The 17,119-nt window shown below is 42.6% G+C and overlaps 2 protein-coding genes across 2 annotated transcripts in view; both read left to right on the top strand.

Moving 5' to 3' along the window:
• thsd7ba (thrombospondin, type I, domain containing 7Ba) overlaps window positions 1-4,766 on the top strand; it is a 174,360-nt gene extending 169,594 nt beyond the window's left edge. The window contains exons 26-29 of the mRNA XM_061226317.1: window positions 435-517; window positions 1,624-1,816; window positions 2,089-2,176; window positions 2,810-4,766. Of these exons, the coding sequence (XP_061082301.1) occupies window positions 435-517; window positions 1,624-1,816; window positions 2,089-2,176; window positions 2,810-2,891 (446 nt within the window). The 3' untranslated portion in view covers window positions 2,892-4,766. The remainder of the gene's footprint in view (window positions 1-434; window positions 518-1,623; window positions 1,817-2,088; window positions 2,177-2,809) is intronic.
• A 7,217-nt stretch (window positions 4,767-11,983) lies between these two features.
• On the top strand, window positions 11,984-16,759 carry urp2 (urotensin II-related peptide). The gene is made up of 5 exons (XM_061225595.1): window positions 11,984-12,270; window positions 15,366-15,545; window positions 15,674-15,708; window positions 16,123-16,282; window positions 16,495-16,759. Exons 1-5 carry the CDS (start codon window positions 12,135-12,137, stop codon window positions 16,524-16,526), a joined length of 543 nt encoding a protein of 180 aa, XP_061081579.1. The 5' UTR covers window positions 11,984-12,134; the 3' UTR covers window positions 16,527-16,759.
• Window positions 16,760-17,119: the final 360 nt, after the last annotated feature.

The raw sequence follows: 17,119 nt of genomic DNA, 5'->3' as shown, positions 1-17,119 counted from the left end.
AACCACACAGTGGCTCGTGCAAATGTAATAAACCTTACTAAAACCTTAATAAAACCTTAATAAAACTTTTATAAATTGAAAATAAGGCAGATCGCTGCGGCATCTCAAATTAGTTTGCGCGGAAGAAATAAAGGCTTGGGGATTACAGACGGGCGGTAAATAAAAGGCTAAGTGATCTTATCTCTGTAAAGAATTGTCTCCAGTAAGCACACCATAAGCACTGCTTCTGTGGTCTCATTACACAGGAAGCCTGATCCGTGGGCATTATTCCTGGGTCTTTTTGACATGTAATTTTCCATTCCAGAATTACAACGTTCAGAGGTTGATCAGACCCCCCGATAAGGACCTGAATGCATTCCTCAGATATGACACCACATTCATTTGCTTATCGAAGCAGATATAGCCATAATAATTTTGTGCAATCTTTGCTGCAGGGGGCTGCTTTCTACAGAACATGCCTGTTACCACCAGACATTGCTACCCACCCTGTACCAAACCGTTCTCCTACTGTACACAGGTAATGTACTCTCTGGACTTGTCTTGCACAGGCAAAATGCAACAATAAATTGAAACTGCATCTGGGATCTTGCTTCTGTCTATATATCTGGAAGTAGTAGTGTGCAAGGGAGGTAATCTTTTGCAGATTCTAATATACGAGTTTGAGTGGGAAACGTGTAGCTTTCTCATATATTATGCATTGCACATTTTACATTGTGTCAACAAGCACCGTTAAAGTAATCTTCTTCGATAAATGTCAAGAATTGTTGTGTGTATATTGGCTGAATTTATTGAAGTATATTGAGTTACTCGCTTTTGCAAAGACCAAGCATATGTAAACATGCATGCAAGCACTGATATTGCCAAGAGCATTGGAGGGAATCACAAAAGTAATGTTGCTTAAGGAATCTTGTTTTTATATACTGCATATTTTCTTTTTTTTGGGCTCTGTACTCCATAATTTTATAATTGTAATCAAACAATCCACATGTGCTTAAAGTGCAGACTCTCGCCTTTTATTAAAGAGATGTTTATACATTTTGGAGCCATGTGAACTCCAGTTCAGGGTGCCATAATAATTTGGACAGCATAGCTTCATAGGTGTTTCTGATTAGTTTTGTGTGTTCAATTGCTTCCTTGGTATAGATATTAGAGATTTCATTGTCGAGTCACTTTTAGCTACTGTGCATTGTTTGATTACAGATAAAACTGAGGAATACAGAACCAAATCAAGAATATGTATATGCTGTTTGATACATTCATAGGACTAGATCATCACTGCCCCTTAGAGCATACTTTGTGCTACTGCAGATCAACTCTGTGCATAACAGAGGCTGGTCAGTGATTTCTTTGTGCAAATCAGAATAAACAAAATGTCTTGAATTGTGTTTCATCTGCTCAATTAACATTGTGTAATGTGTTGTGTAAATGCAAGCTCTTCTGGGGGGACTGGTTTGTATTTGTAATTGGTACAGAGGTGCTCAAGGTTTTGAGTCATCAATGATGCTCTCAACCAGAAGCTCCAATGTATCCTTGAAAAAGGATGAGTGTATCAGTTTGTTTTATGTGTGTTATGCCTGGAGAGGTGAGTTTCCTTTGTAAAACAAAAAACCACATCCCTGCCAGAGTGGTGTGTGTGGGTGTGAGAGAGGGTATACAGAGGTGATGACCACACACGGGTTCCTGGACTACTGCACCAAGACCCCAGGAGGTGACAACAAGAAGGCTGACGTGAAGACCAGCTCGGGCAGGCTCAAACCCGGAACCTCCCAGATCCACAACTTCTTCAGGGAGTGGTCCCTTCAGCCGGTGGGACCAGGTATTTCAATCCACATCACATTATAACTTTACTTCATAACTTTATTTTACTCTCCTTTCGAGTTTTGAGTGATTGTAGCTGTCGAGATTGTTCTTGTTGTTGTTCAGATTTTCGCATTAACGCTGAGCCTCTGTATTGACTTTTACAATGTAGCCTTGTTTTGTATTAAAGCGTTTTGACTTGTGTTTTTGGAAAAACCTAAAGGTTTCAGGTTAATTTGTTTGATAGATCTCGTGCGTTCGGTTAATATCCTGCTTTTTTCGATCCCACAGATGGCAGAGTGAAGCTGTGGGTCTATGGGGTGACCGCTGTGGGATTCATCCTGATCGTCTTCATCATCACACTGACGTTCATGTTGTGGTCTGTATATTACTTACTTTCAGAACGCACGCAGCTCAAAATGAAAAACACTCAAACACCAATATTGGGTCTTTTATTTTCTGCCTGCAGAAGATCGGTTTGGTTGATACCTTTAACTACTGTAGAGCCCATTACACGGTTTTACTGCATCTGTGCACAATAGATCAATTTTCAGGAAGTACTGTTTTCACACTATATTAAATTCCAAACGTTGAAATCAGGAGAGTATTATATTTGCCGTATTTATATGAATAATTTGCCTGCTTTTAAAGGTCTCTTCACCCACTCTTGTGAGTGGGTTTCTGTTGAAATTGTAAATGAAAATCAGGCATCTTTGCATATGTTTGCCTTTCATATTCTTTTCAGGCAAAATGATCCGTTTTAGATCAAAAGGGCGACCTTACTGACAATGATATTCATTACGGATTTTTTCACTCCCAAACCATGGTTATTTCTAAGGAGTCAACTGCCTGAGAATGTCACTCTGAAAACATCCAGCGTTCTGTCTAGAACAAACATAAAAAAAGAGCAGCCCACAGTCGCCCTCTAGGGGTAACGTGGTAGAAGTGCCTCTGCTGAAGGAGTTGGCGTGTTCAAAGAGGGAACTGAAGCTTGTGTTGTTTATCTCTCCAGGAAAAACCCCAAGCAGAACGCAGGCTCCACTCCACCCCAGAAGCCTCTCACTCTCGCGTACGATGGTGACGTAGACATGTGACGGCACGTAAACCGCGTTGTTCGTGTGAAAACTTGGATTTGAAATGCCGCAGAAACTGTGGCCAAACCCACCACGCTGTGGTAGAGGATGCCTGCCCATGGAAACATATGCAACTTTTCAAAGACAGACCAGAATTCTTCCCGGAATGGTTATTTTGAAAAGATGCTTCCTCAATGGATTTTCCAAGCAGAGAAGACTGGTTCTTTCCGTAAACACCTGCATCGGGAGTGCATAGAGATTTGTGTACGAGAACACAAGGGCAGTTTTGTTTGGTTTTTTCTCAATCTTGGCAAGTGGTATTCCTTGGACATACCTGAATGGAATACATTTGCCTTACAGCAGTTTTATTTACTTATTTTTTTAAATAAAGAAAAATGGGGAGGTTACTCAAAGCTCCACAGCCATCAGCGGCTGTCTGTAAGTCCTCTGTGTATGAAGAAATACTTTTCAGTTAATGTAGAAAAAGCCACTATGCACTACGTTAGTGCTAATTATTTTTGTTTGCTTTACAGGTCAAAGTGTTTTTCTAGTGTTTACATTGTAATGCAAGAATGTATGCCGTGACATTGTGTGTTTTTTTGTTTTTTTCGATAACATTACAGGACTGTACTTCTGCTGATTTGCAATATGCCGAACTAGGTTTACCAGTGTTGTGTAAAGAGACATAAATGGCGTGTCACTGTTCTTGCAGGACTTGCTTGGTTATTCAATACATTTTAAACCATTACCATGAAAATGGACTCAACTATTTTAATAATGTAAAAAATTTCAGATGAACACTCCGCTACTATAAATGAACAAATGAAAGATTTTTAAAAAAATATTTATTTATGTATTGTATGTATATTTATTTTATATATTGTTTATTATGTTTTTTCTTTCATTTCTTTGCTTTATTTTTTACCCGAAGTTGAACGTTTTTAAAAGGGCACATTTCCATTATCTCTGAAACGACCATAAACACAGTGACACTCTGTGTCCATGGCAACTCATTTTTCTGTCGCGTAAATGCCCCATGTGCGTATATATCACTGCCACCTCCAGTCCAGTTACAACCATTAGTATGTTCCAGACACTGAGAGCCCTCTTCCTATAACTCCATTAAAGCTCCAAACTCAACATTTGTCTTTAGATCAAAAAATATATTAGGCACGCTGCCTTTGTCAGTGAAATGGTGTTGTTAAATTTAGTATTTGTATGTTCCTTCCACAGTTCGACCTAGGCCTCTCTGTCCAAAGGTGGTGTTTTACACCCCTGCATTAAACTTTGTGTTGCCATCTGCAGTGGTAATCTGAGCCGTGATTGGCTCCTGGAACTGCCGCCAGATTTCTTCCTGCTTAATGAATTCTGCTTTCAGGGGTCCATTAGGGTGACTCATATTCCAGGAATATAATCAGTATCCCGATAAATATCAGATCTTGAATTCTACCCAAGGAAGATATGTATAGAGGAGCATTCGTGATTAATTAATTAATTCATTGACAGACCATAAAATTCCGTCCTGAGGTTGTAATTCTCCTAAACGTGTCGGCCATTTCGGTGCAAGCAATGCTGCTTTTTTTGATTGTCTTAAGGGTGGATAATGTTCTACAACACGCACAAGAGAAAGATTGAAGTCTCTCAAACATGGAATGTATTTTTTGAAAATTATTATTTGTGTTACTTGTGAAAGGCGCGATATTATGATTTTGTTTTCATGGTAAAACAAGGTAATGGGCATACTTATTTGAACTATGAGCTGTACAGTAGGTATCCATGCATGCAAGATCAGCCTCTACTTCGAACATCCATTCTCCCCAAAGTGACCTTTGCTTTGCTATTTGTTTTGATGTCTGTCTGTAGCATTTCAAACTAAGTAAACTTTATTGACTTTGAGAGACTTGCCACAGTGCTGTATCCTCAGAATTTATGTTTACGATGCCTTCTCAACCAAGTGTCATGGTGCTCCCTTAAAACTACACAACCTGTGGAAGTAATGGGTTCATTAACAGTATAATTCTTAATTTAACAGTTTAATTTTTACATTCATGTAGATATAAAATAGTTAACAAATAAATTATGTCGTCTGTGAAATTGTAATGCGGCCATCCATTTCAATGTAAAACAACAAAACAAGACAAACATTATAAAGCTACATTCATACAATTCTCTTGGACAAACAATGGACAATTTGGTATTTTACTGGGTCAACATGACACTGCTAGTGATAGTTGTCATAATAAGTCAAATACTCCTTCCATGTTCTTGAGCCAGGTCGCGCTCGCAGTATGACATGCTCAAAACCTGGAAATTTCTTCCCTTGATCCGTAAATGGTAAAGTTCCAGGTGGTGTTGGGAATTGTGGAATCAACGACAATGCAGAAAGGGAAAATATTCCAAACAGTATGAAATATAGTTGCTGAATCTGTGCACATACTGAATTAGCCGGGGCAATGGTATAGTTGTGTCCCTGGTAATCAGTGCACTTCCAATCACGTTCTGAAATGCACTGTATTGCAGAGACGCCGTACGTTAGTCTAATTCTGCTGTGACTAAATTAAATAATGTGCTATACTAGGATTCCACTGTAAATATCCTAAAACAATTAGATTTTTACGAATGAAAATCCCACACAAACCCCCAAGGACGTCCCTCTCTCGGTTTTTCCAGAGGTGAATTTGTACACTTCTCAAGGCTGCCTGTTAAATTTAAAGGTGAGGTGGTGTGTTCACATATAGCATATACACTTATTATGAAGACCTGTAAGCCAGCTTGTTAATGCTAATATTAAATCAGCCAATCACGTGGCAGCAACTAAATGCATAAAAGCATGCAGCTGTGGTCAAGAGCTTCAGCTGTTTTTCAGACCAAATGTCAGAATGGGGAAGAAATGTGATCTAAGTGACTTTGACCGTGGAATGATTGTTGGTGCCAGAGTGGTTAAAGTATCTCAGAAATTGCTGATGATCTGGGATTTTCATGCACAACAATCTATAGAATTTGCAGAGAATGATCCAGGGAGCAGCAGTTCTGCAAGTAAAAAAGAGTATCTCTGAACACACAATGTGACAATCCTCTTAATTGGATAGGCTACAGCAGCAGAATACCAATAAGTCTAAAAAAATAAGTCTAATAAATACCTACTAAAGTGCTCGCTGAGTGTATAGCATATAGAAAGTGTGATCGGCAGACTGGCTGTCCACTTATCCCCGTTTACTTTTTCTGCCTAATTTTGCTGATGTCATACTATACCTTTTGAAGTTCAAACATGTCTCGGGTTAAGGGTATCAGCCAAAAAATAGTGCAATATAATGGTACTCTGTGATAATGAACTAATTTCCTTTTCTGACATGCCAAATAATTGAAAGCCCTTTAAGGCTTAGAGTTGCACATTTGCAATTTTGTCTGAAGTAAATTGGATTCTTCTCCAGGTTTATAGACATGCTTCATGAAGAGGTGGTATATGGTTTTAGGATGCTGTTGCCATGAATATTTATCTTTTAGATTTACAAGTAACTCCATTTACATAATAGTAACTCGATTTACATAATATAAAAAGGTAAGAAATAAAAAGAGGAGTGCTGCCTATGTACACCTTTAAAAAATCGACAGATAATGGGAGAAGGTGCTCTTTGATATTGTGGCAATAATGGACACATCTTAATTCATATTCACAGCTAATGTGCTATGTTTTTGCTTTGAACGTATTTTTACATTTCATCTTTATCAATACATTGAAATGCCTTAATTAATTGGCACTATAGTAACCCTCAGAAATATGACACTGTGGCCATATACTGTATTCACTTGTTTGGCCACTAGAGGACTCACTCGATCTACATTTCATAGTAATGTCCCCAAAAAAGGATTACCAAATTAGATACACTCAGGGACCACTTTATTGGGTAATTATTAGGTATACTGTCTTCTGCTGCTGTAGCCCATGAACTTTAAGTTGTGACATTGTCAGAGATACTCTTCTGCATAGGACTGATATAAAGTGTGGTAACAAGTTACTGTCACCTTCCTGTCAGCTTTAACTAGTCTGCTCATTCTCCTCTGACCTCTCTCTTTAGCAAGGCGTTTTCACCCACAGAATGGCTGGATGTTTTTTTGTTTTTCGTACAATTCTCAGTAAACTTTAGAGACTGTTGTGCATGAAAACCTCAGGAGATCAACATTTTCTCAGTTTCACAAATACTCAAACCACCCCATCTGGCACCAACAACTATTCCATGGTCAAAGTCACTTCTCTCACATTCCTTCCTCTTTCTGATGTTTGGTCTGAACAACAACTGAACCTCTTGACCATGTCAGGATTATGAATTGATAAACTGCATCAGTATAAATAAACCGTAATAACGTGTTTATGCATTGAGTTGCTGCGACATTATATGCCGGTAAGATATTTCCATTAACAAGCTGGTGTACAGGTGTACACTGAGTGTATAACTGAAGTAAAATTATCAGTCAATCACAGACAGAGGGAAAAATCACTTCACAGTGTCACACTTGTGGTCGGTTATGAGACATTTGCTCTCAACCAACATACTGAAAATATATTTCTGCTTCTTATAAATAAGAAAAGGCTTACCTTATAGAAAAGGCCCATTTATATTTTATAGCAACATTTTGGTTGATATTTAGCTTGATTTGTTCCATTTATAGCAATATTCTTTTGATAAAAATTCACTTCAACCATATATTTTTTTCCTTGATAACCAAATTTATCTGTCCCAGAGTTTAGTTCACAGTGTCTTTTCAGAGTGTCCTCAGCGCCAGTGGTTCATTTAAGTCACTGACTGCCGAAAGAGTCCTCACACCTTGTCCACAGACACTGTGGCCTCGTGGGAATTTAGTTTAGTTCCTTTGTGTTTTGTTGCTGCTGTGTTTGGTTTTGTCTCCCATAAAGGTGGAACTGAGGATGTCAGGGTCCTGTTCCTCCTCGGAGCTGGGTGCTGGAGAGGCGACGCACACTGTTGCCTGGCAACCCTCTTCAGGAGACGCCTGGAGCCGAGGACAACTTTGACCATCGCCAAGTATGCCTGGTATCACTGGGTATGTCAAGGACCGTCTCTGAGCAACTGGACTAAACCATGCCTGTATCTGGATATGCCAAGGACCGTCTCTGAGCAATTGGACTAAACCATGCCTCTATCTGGATATGCCAAGGACTGTGGCACAGTAAAAAAAATTGGAGGATTATCAATAGATACTCTGCATCAGAGTAAATAAACCTTAAACCATCAATTTGCCAATTGTAACCATTTTTTAAAAAGTCATGTTCACAGGTAATGCGCAAGATTCTTAAACATCAACACTTTCATAAAAATACATTAAAAAACCTTACCATGCTATCCATTTATGCAGCTGGATGTTATTTAATGAGCCAATTTAGGATAAGTACCTTCCTCAAGGGTACAAAAGCAGTGCCTGAGCTGCCAAATGTCCCTACAGCCACTGAGTTACTTATGTGCTGCACTGCCCACATTCACATGTCTGTCATGGTCTTTTTACTGTCCTTATTCAGTATTCAGTGTGATTAGCATTAGCAGGGTGCATTTTCCACACAGATTATGCGCATCTCCCACTGCACACTGACAGCGGACCATGAGACAGACTTGGCGTAGAATGACAAAATGCTACTTGGGAAATTGCTATCAGTTCATAGAGAAATTTCTATATTAAAAAAATCTTTGTTTCAATTTAACTGATATAGCCAAGCATGTTAGTTCCACTTAAGGCATGTTGAATGGTGAACCCTGGTTTACACCTCACGCAGATATCCCAGATGTTCCTCCCAGGTGTGGCTGTAAATTAAGGTGTCAGCAAAACCCTCAGTCACTCCACTAAGTCATCCACCCGGGGCATCAGATTGGGGTCAAATTTGCTGACAGTTGTTCAGCTTCCAGAAGTCCAAATGAAACCTCAGGCTGCCATCCTTCTCAGGCACAACAAGTCCCTCAGGTTCCCGGTAGACTAGCAGTCGAACGGGCTTTGAGTCTTTATGTGTGACGTGGTGTTCAACCAGGTCAGTCCTCCCTGGTGTATCCATAAAAAGGCACTCTAGCACACACTGCAGTAGCGGTTGCTTTTGCCCCCCAGACAGGTGCTCCAAGTCCAGCTTTCTCTCCTGCTTAGCACTGGGGAAATACAGCTCAGTGACCTCCTCTTCCTCCACAGCAAGGACATACAGGGACTGCAGGGGCATTGCTGGTGAAGCTGGCCTCGATGCTGGTGACCGGGCATGCTATTTCTTCAGAATGTTGACATGGAAGGTCTGGAGTGGCTGACTGCGCGTTGGGACCTTATTTCACTGGACCCATCTTCCACCTGACCTTGCCGCTGCCAATTGTTTGTTTTCGGAGGTCAGTAGAAGCAAGAAGACTTCCTCACCAGGCTCAAAGCTCCAAGATATATCAGTCCTATCGTGCAAAACCACCTGCCATGCCTGCACCCACAGTAGGCTCTCTCCCGCAAGGGCCGTTGTCTTCTCCAGCTGCTCCCTCATCTTGAGCACAAAAGACACATTGTTCATCTTCCCTGACTCTCCCGCAGCACATCCAGGGGTTCCCACACTTGGTGGTCATAGAGGAGCTTCAAAGGGGAAAGTCCTGTTGATGTTTGAGGCACCTCTTGGTACACAACCAGAAGGAATGGCAGCCACTTGTCCCAATTCTTTCCTGTCTCAGAGACAAACTTGCTCAGTGAGTTCAGCACTTCAGTCTTCACTGCCACTCGCCCCAGAATAATCGTGTGTTTTAAAAAGAAGAAATAGCTGTGCAAATTTGGAGCACTGTTGATGTAATTAGGACTTTATATTTGGGAAGAGACGTTGCTGGTGAGTTTTTCAAATGTAAATTGCCGGCACATCGAAAAGTGTTGCCTGTCTGTAATCGGCTAATGAAAAGTCTCATCCCGACACTAGTCCATGACAGTTCTAAAGAGTCTTCTCTCTGAAATATGTACAGGGCACTGTGTTATTAGAAGACCCTTCAAAGTAATGCCTGTCGGTTTGTCTATTGCTCTAATCACAATCAGTGGGACAACAACTGAAGTCAGAGGACACAGACGGGCTAATCGAGTCACAGGCACGTCTGTGTTTGAAGAGACGAGGATTCTGGGAAAGCTAGATAGTCCTGTCAGGACAGACGTACGGCAGTGGACTGACTGTCAGACGCAGATGGAAACAGAGAGGGTGAGGAGACAGCCTTTTCACAGTTATGGGTCTGGAGGCACCACAGAGAGGGGGAGAATGAGGGAGCTGACTCAACACTGCCGACACTCGGACCAAAGCGTCGCCCAAAATTTTGGCAAAGGGGGAAGGAGGTCTGTATTGACTTTTTAATCACCATGGGGGGGGGAGCTCAGACTTGGGAGGGGGGGCTGTCTCTCTGTGCTGGATGGAATTACTGTGTCTCGTTGATTGCTGGTATTTAACAATTTATGAAAATCTTGCTAAGGTCATAGAGCCCTTTCATTTGTGATACGCACACTGATACAAGGATGATATGTTTGATCATGTCTGGATCTGCCTCAGTAAACTGATGTTCGAAACATTATCCTTGTATTACTGTGTGTATCACTAACTAAAGCTGTGTTTGGAAAGACAAAAAAAGGGGGGCCAGTGCTCCTCATTGTCTGCAGTACAGTGTGAATATAGCCAATGCACAGACACGCACACACACACATGTGCATGTCTACACACACATGCACACACACACACACACAGTATTGCTGAAGCTCCTATTCAGACCGAGAGAGTGTAATTAATTTGACCGGGATGCTCTCAGGTTAGCCTCTCCCCTCCCGGCAACTGAGTTATAGAAGTTCCACCATATCCCCACCCCCGGACCCCATCCCGAATTCCTCCCCACCACTCTCCCCATTCACGATCTGACATCACAAATCGGGGTAAACACACAACCGTGAGCCCCGTGCACTTCCTGCGTGATTAACCACGACGACACCCACACGGTAAACACACGGCCATGCCCATCAAAGGGCATGGTCATCATATCCTTTACATCACAGGGGTCATCGCCATGGCACTGCTTTGTTAGTAAAATGGTACTCAGACCAGAGTGTACGCTTCTACTCAAGGGGTCATCATCGCTTTGCAACCGGGCATATTGGAGCATTGCATAACACACTGTGTGAGCCACAAAACGGTGAAATACAAATAGTCAACTGGATTAACCGTCCTGATCTTTGTCCTGGTTGCATGGTGCGATATTCGGTTTAGTATTTTATGAATCCCTTCATTTATAGAATTGAAGAAGGGGAAGATTAGGGTGCTTGCTGTTATTAATGAATGACTAATAGTTGATAAAAATGTTTAAAGGTGTCAAACTCTTATGCCACATCATCGGTACAGGAGTTACTAGGGTGTGTGTGAGTACTGTGCATGTGCGTGGTTGTGTGTGTGTGCGTGTGTGTATTTGTGTGTGTGTGTGTGCGTGTGCATGTGCGTGGTTGTGTGTGTGTGTGTGTGTGTGTGTGCATCTGCGTGGTTGTGTGCGTGTGCATGTGCATGTGCGTGGTTGTGTGCGTGTGCGTGTTTGTGTGTGTGTGTGTGTGTGTGTGTGTGTGTGCATGTGCGTGTTTTTGTGCGTATGTGTGTGCGTGTGTGTGTGCGCGTGTGTGTGTGTGTGTGTGTGCGTGTGCGTGTGCGTGGTTGTGTGCGTGTGCGTGTGCGTGTGCATGTGCGTGGTTGTGTGCGTGTGCGTGTTTGTGTGTGTATAAGGATGTTTCTCTGTGGATAAATGGAGCTCCTCTCCCTGGCAGACTCCTCTGCCCCAGTGAGGGAGGCAGCGTGCTGGCCTGCCTGTCCTCTCTGAGCAAGCAGTGATAAGGGCCTTAATGTGTTTACCCAGGGGGCCGCGGGAGACATGGGGGGGGCGCGGGGAGAAAGGCGCTCTGACGCAGGAGGGCCCGATGCCCGCCACACCGCTCACAATGGAGGCCCCTGACGGCAGGGGCCACCGCACAAACACCGCTCCAAATGTCACGGCGACGGGCCGGGGGGGGGGCTCCAGGGCCTGGGGGGGGGCTCCAGGGCCTGGGGTTAAATAGGGGGACGGCACCCGACTGGAGACAGACACGCCGAGGGCAAAAACTCTCACACACACACGTACTCCTGCGTACGAAACACACACTCGACAAGCCTTCTCCACAGAGGTGCTACGGTCACACACGGACGGACGACGACGGAAGCGTTTAATTTCGGCCCTTGCGTAGAGAAGAGAGATATTAGACGCAGCGATGCAGAGCGCAGCTGGATTTCGGGGGTTGCTGGCGCCGGTGGCGGTGCTGGTGATGGAGATGGCGATCATGGCGGTGTTGGTGCCAGCGGTGCTCAGCGCCCCCTTCACCCCGGACCAGGACCCGAGACGGACAAGTGAGGAGGGGGGGGCGGGACAGGGCGACGGGCAGGTCACCTGTGCAGCACTGCAGCTGCAATATCTTCCACTTCCATATACACACCCAATGTTTTACGTATCTTCAAACAGAGGCTAATTCTGTACACAATGGGTTTTCCACAGGAGGAGGGCAGACCCCTGAGGGTCCCTGAAGGTACTGTATGGGGTCCCTGGACTTCATATACAATGGTTATGTTTAGATTTTGGGAATTGTAAAACCAATTAATATATATATATATATATAACCCTTGTTATCTTATTATCTAGTCCTCAGGGATTACTTTAGGTCAGGTTGGGGGTCCCTGGATCAGAAAAGGTTGAACATGCATTATGGCGTATATGCATGCTTAAGGAATTGATGTCGGTGTTTCCATTGTAGCAGGAATGATGGGGGTTCAGTACAGTTTAAACTACACAGTGTTAGTTTTGCATGACTCTTTTGAGTTTCATTGCAGTAGACGTTTTTGTTCATTTTGTATATAATGAATAAAATATGAACAAAATATTATGTATGAATATATCAGAAATTGCCCCTTTGGCGCAGTTTAAATGTAGTTTCATTGTAGAATAACAACAATGTGGGGAACATATTATATATAACAGGTTCCGTTAAGTGCAATATAAACGTTTCAGTACATGGTTAATTGTGCATCACTCATTAGAATGTCATGACTGAATATGGTGTCATGAAAGATTATGTTCATGAACAAAAACTGAAACTAAATTGAAAAATATTTTTGCAAAAGATGATGAAAGGCAAGTGGCTTTTTATTTTGAATTTCAACAAAATGGCAATCAAATGCTGCAATCTATGATGGTAGAGGTCAAAGAATGGCATCACAACCAAATAAAAACTAATCTAACGTAGATGACTTAAGCTAAACTGAAACCAAACTGACTCGAAAAATTTTAAAACGGCACGTAAATACAAAACAAATGGAAAATACAAAACCATAATAATTTTATGAGACATGATTTTTTAAAAGACATGATTCATCCGAGTTGAAATTGTGGTGACTTCGGGCAGGAAGAACTACGTGGTCCTAGATGTTACATTTTTTGAGTGTGAACGCCAGATTCCAGTGTGAACTGTGTTCCACTGTGCTGGACTACAAAAAACTGTGGACTGTGTTGAGTTTTGAGAAACTACCATGCTGACATTCCAGGTTAAACCAGCCTAAGCTGGTCATGCTGGTTTAAGATGTGCTTTTGACACTTATAGCTGGTCAACCAGCTGTTCATCTATAGTCAGCTAGTTCACCAGTTTGACCACCAGTTAAACTTACCAACTTAACCAGCTTTGTCCAGCTAGAGACCAGCTTTGACCAGCCTCAGGCCAGCTAATGTCTGACCACCAGTAGTGTTGAAAACCATAAACCATCTTAGATTCCCAGCTGGTCTTAGCTGGGGCGCAGCAGGGCATTTAGGTAAGGCCAGTTCCATCGCAAGCCGGTTGCGGGTTTGAATACTGAGATGATAGTACTGCTTTATATTTATATATTTATATACTGCCATCTTATCCAGAGTGACTTACACAACATTTTACTGGATTTATACTGAAGCTGTTCTGGTCCAGTACCTTTCTCAGAGGTATAATGCAGTGTCCTACAGTACCTGGAAATTTAACCTGCAACCTTTGGGTTACAAGCCCAGTTTCCCTACTCATTATACTGCTGCTATTATCTGGCCATCAATCTGTATTCAACTGGCAAGAAAAGGAGGGACAGGGGCTTAAAGCAGCTATCATTATAAAGTCTCACAGATTGTATCATATGAGTTATGACCTTGAGCTACAGTATATATAAGGTTGGTTATTTAATTAATTGAGCATGCACAGATATTGAGTTGGTTAGCATTGATGGCGTTTTAGCATTATTTTTGTTGATCTAAACAACATGCTGTTGTTCTGCCTGGATTTTCCCAGGACTTGGGGACTATAGAGTCACGTTGGTCTGGGACCACATACTCTGAACGTCATTACTGCCTGGCTCATTACCTCTTTCCTGGTTTCTAAGCAACCCCTTGGGATCGCAATTCCTTTTGCGAAGTGTGTGGTCAGTTTGCGCACACCGCACGTATATGTATGTAGGATCATATAGCATTTTTTTAGAGGATGCATTTCTCAATGTCTGATTGAAGAGGTTGGAAGGAGAATAGGTCATTGTAGTATGACGTCAAACTGCTGCCATTTTTATTCAGTGAGTGCCATTTTGGATTCTCTTCATTTGTAGGGTGTCAAAGCAATGGCGGATTGTCAAAACATAAATACTAGTCATACATTATTCATATACTATCCCACTCACACTACTGTATCCTCTTCCCCCAATTATGCTAACAGTCAACAAGGTTTGCCTAAATTACATATAATTGCTCAAACGTCGAATAAAAGATTCTGACATACTATTTGCAGTACGCACATAGAATCACAGGTTTTATAGTTTGTGAATTCTACTTCGGTACTTATTTTGTTTTATCTATTCTTGGCATGCTGTTGAGAAAGAATATGAGTGTTTACAGCAGTCAGGATTCCCTTACAGCTGGTTTGCTGTTCTGTTCACGTTCCCTTGGTTTAGTTTGGTCAACATTGTAAATGCGTAAATGCGGTGACAGATGCCACTACTGACAGAGTAACAGATGGTGTTACGTTTTGTCTAATGTCTCTAAAGTATTCTATCAACTCTGTTCCAAGGGAAGGGCACCAATCAAATGTGCTGCTTAATGTTGGTTAAAAAGTATTGCTCATTCAATGTATGTATTTCTACATATGATGAAGGTATAAAGCATTTAGCACATTTAAATGTGCCTTTTGAGCAAATATATTAATATTATTCACATTTTAATTTAATTAACAATAATGTGATAGCCGATACCACTAGCTAGTACGTTGGTATCGCCTTTATTAAATGAAATTTGAATGCTGACAATCAGAACTGACAATTGTAACTGAAAGCAGCAGACTTCTAGAGACTTATGATAACATAAAACATTCCAAAAAACTCTACTCGCCTAAAGGGGAACGGGGAGAGTCATTGTAAAGCGTGCTTGGAGTGAGGCCTGCTTGTGTGTTTTCCAGGTGACGGGAAAGCGCTGTACGCGATGCCCAGCAGTGCGGACACAGCAGAGAAAACCGTGTCCTCCATCAGCAGTCCTGAGAGGCGAGAGAAGTTCCTGAAGGTCCTCCTGGCCCTGGAGGAGCTTCAGAGGTCCATCAGTGTGGGCGGAAAGATAACCATGGTGCAACGGGGTAACAAATGTACGCATCCGTGCGTGTGCACACGCGTATATGTTCACATACGAATGCATCAGAACATGAACAATGCAATCTCATTTTATTGAATTTTAATATTAATGCTTATTTAATTCTTTCTTTCTTTGTTTCAGCTAGTCATCGAGGTGGAGGAAAAAAGAACAAAGCGGTACGTGGCGTTTTGTGTGTGTACATCTGTGTGTATTTGCGTATGTGCGTGTGTGAGTGTGTGTGTGTGTGTGTGTGTGAGTATGTGTGTGTGTGTGTGTGTGTGTGTGTGTGAGTGTGAGTGTGAGTGTGTGTACATGTGTGCGCATGTGTGTATGTGCGGGTGTGTGAGTGTGTGTGTATATGTGTGTGTGTGCATGTGTGTGCGTGTATGCGTGTGTTTGTATACATGTGTGGGTCTGTGAGTGTGTGTGTGTATATGTGTGTGCGTGTGTGTGAACATGTGTGCGTATGTGCGTGTGTGAGTGTATGTATGTGTGTGTGTGTGTGTGTGTGTGTGTCCATGTGTGTGTGTTTGCTGTATATCCCATCATACACAGGGGATATGAGGATGACCGCTGTGCTGTATCTACAGGTGGTATCGGAGGACGCCCAGCGAGCTGCCACACTGCCCCCAGTGGATGGGGGTGGTACAGATTCAGGACCCAGTGATCGCCCACCAGGACCCCAAAACCGGGGAGGGAAGGACATTAAAAAATCCCACCCTCAATCCCCAAAAAAACCTAATAAGAGAGGTGAGAGGGCACTGCTGGATGTAGAAATAACTAAACATGCTTAGTACATTCACGGCTACACTTATAATAACAGAGATCTGGGGTTGGCACACTTTATGTGGATACAAGCCAATGCTGCATGAGTACGTCAACATGCTTTGTTAATGCTTAAGTATATATTCATATTCTTCAAGGTAGGCAATGCTTCATATCTTTCATTATCTCTCCAACAGTTTGCTTCTGGAAGTACTGCTCCCAAAATTGACCTGCACCCTGCACCCTCCACCCTCCACCCCCTCTCCCTGTGGATCCCCACACCTGACCCTTTGAGAGGAGAGCCCCCAGACTGCTCGCTCCCCCGACCGCAGCGCTTAGCAACGCTGTAAGGCGCCGACAAAGACCTTTTCAACAGGTCATTAGTAACCTTACTGACAGTACTGCCGCCCAGTGCGGCTCGACTTGTGTACATTTGACATTGTACATGCAACTTCTAACAAATGAGCCGTGTAGAAATCGAAATAAATCGCAACTCATGAAACCCAAACAATAAAGAGAACTTTATTTTTCTACAGTCCTCTCTCAGTGTTCTTTGCGGAGTTTGACAAACCGGCGGGCCCGCCCACAGAGCGGCGGAACGCACCAGATTCCGAGCGCTCCGTTGCCGTGGCCGCAACCTCTGACAGGTCGCATCAGGGAGGTGCCGTTTGACGGTTTGGCCTTTGCGGAAAATAATTCACCCCAAATCCCTTCCTTTACACCTCTCGATTCCTCCCCGCGTCCTCCGTAGCTTTCTTTGTACGGGCCGCGGACTCTATGACGACCGGGTACAGTACACCGCATTCATTTGTTGGGCGGGGC

This window comes from Conger conger, chromosome 17 (genome assembly GCF_963514075.1).
Source record: "Conger conger chromosome 17, fConCon1.1, whole genome shotgun sequence".
Classification (NCBI taxonomy): Eukaryota; Metazoa; Chordata; class Actinopteri; order Anguilliformes; family Congridae; genus Conger; species Conger conger.
The sequence above is the reverse complement of the archived record's forward strand: the minus strand, read 5'-3'. Positions and strand labels throughout refer to the sequence as shown.

What these genes read in the sequence shown, in the direction of transcription:
- urp2 (XM_061225595.1), top strand. Translation starts at nt 12,135, where the DNA reads ATGCAGAGCGCAGCTGGATTTCGGGGGTTGCTGGCGCCGGTGGCGGTG. An exon ending in CCAGGACCCGAGACGGACAA is followed by an intron (nt 12,271 to 15,365) that starts GTGAGGAGGGGG and finishes TGTGTTTTCCAG; the next exon opens with GTGACGGGAAAGCGCTGTAC. An exon ending in AAAAAAACCTAATAAGAGAG is followed by an intron (nt 16,283 to 16,494) that starts GTGAGAGGGCAC and finishes TCTCTCCAACAG; the next exon opens with TTTGCTTCTGGAAGTACTGC.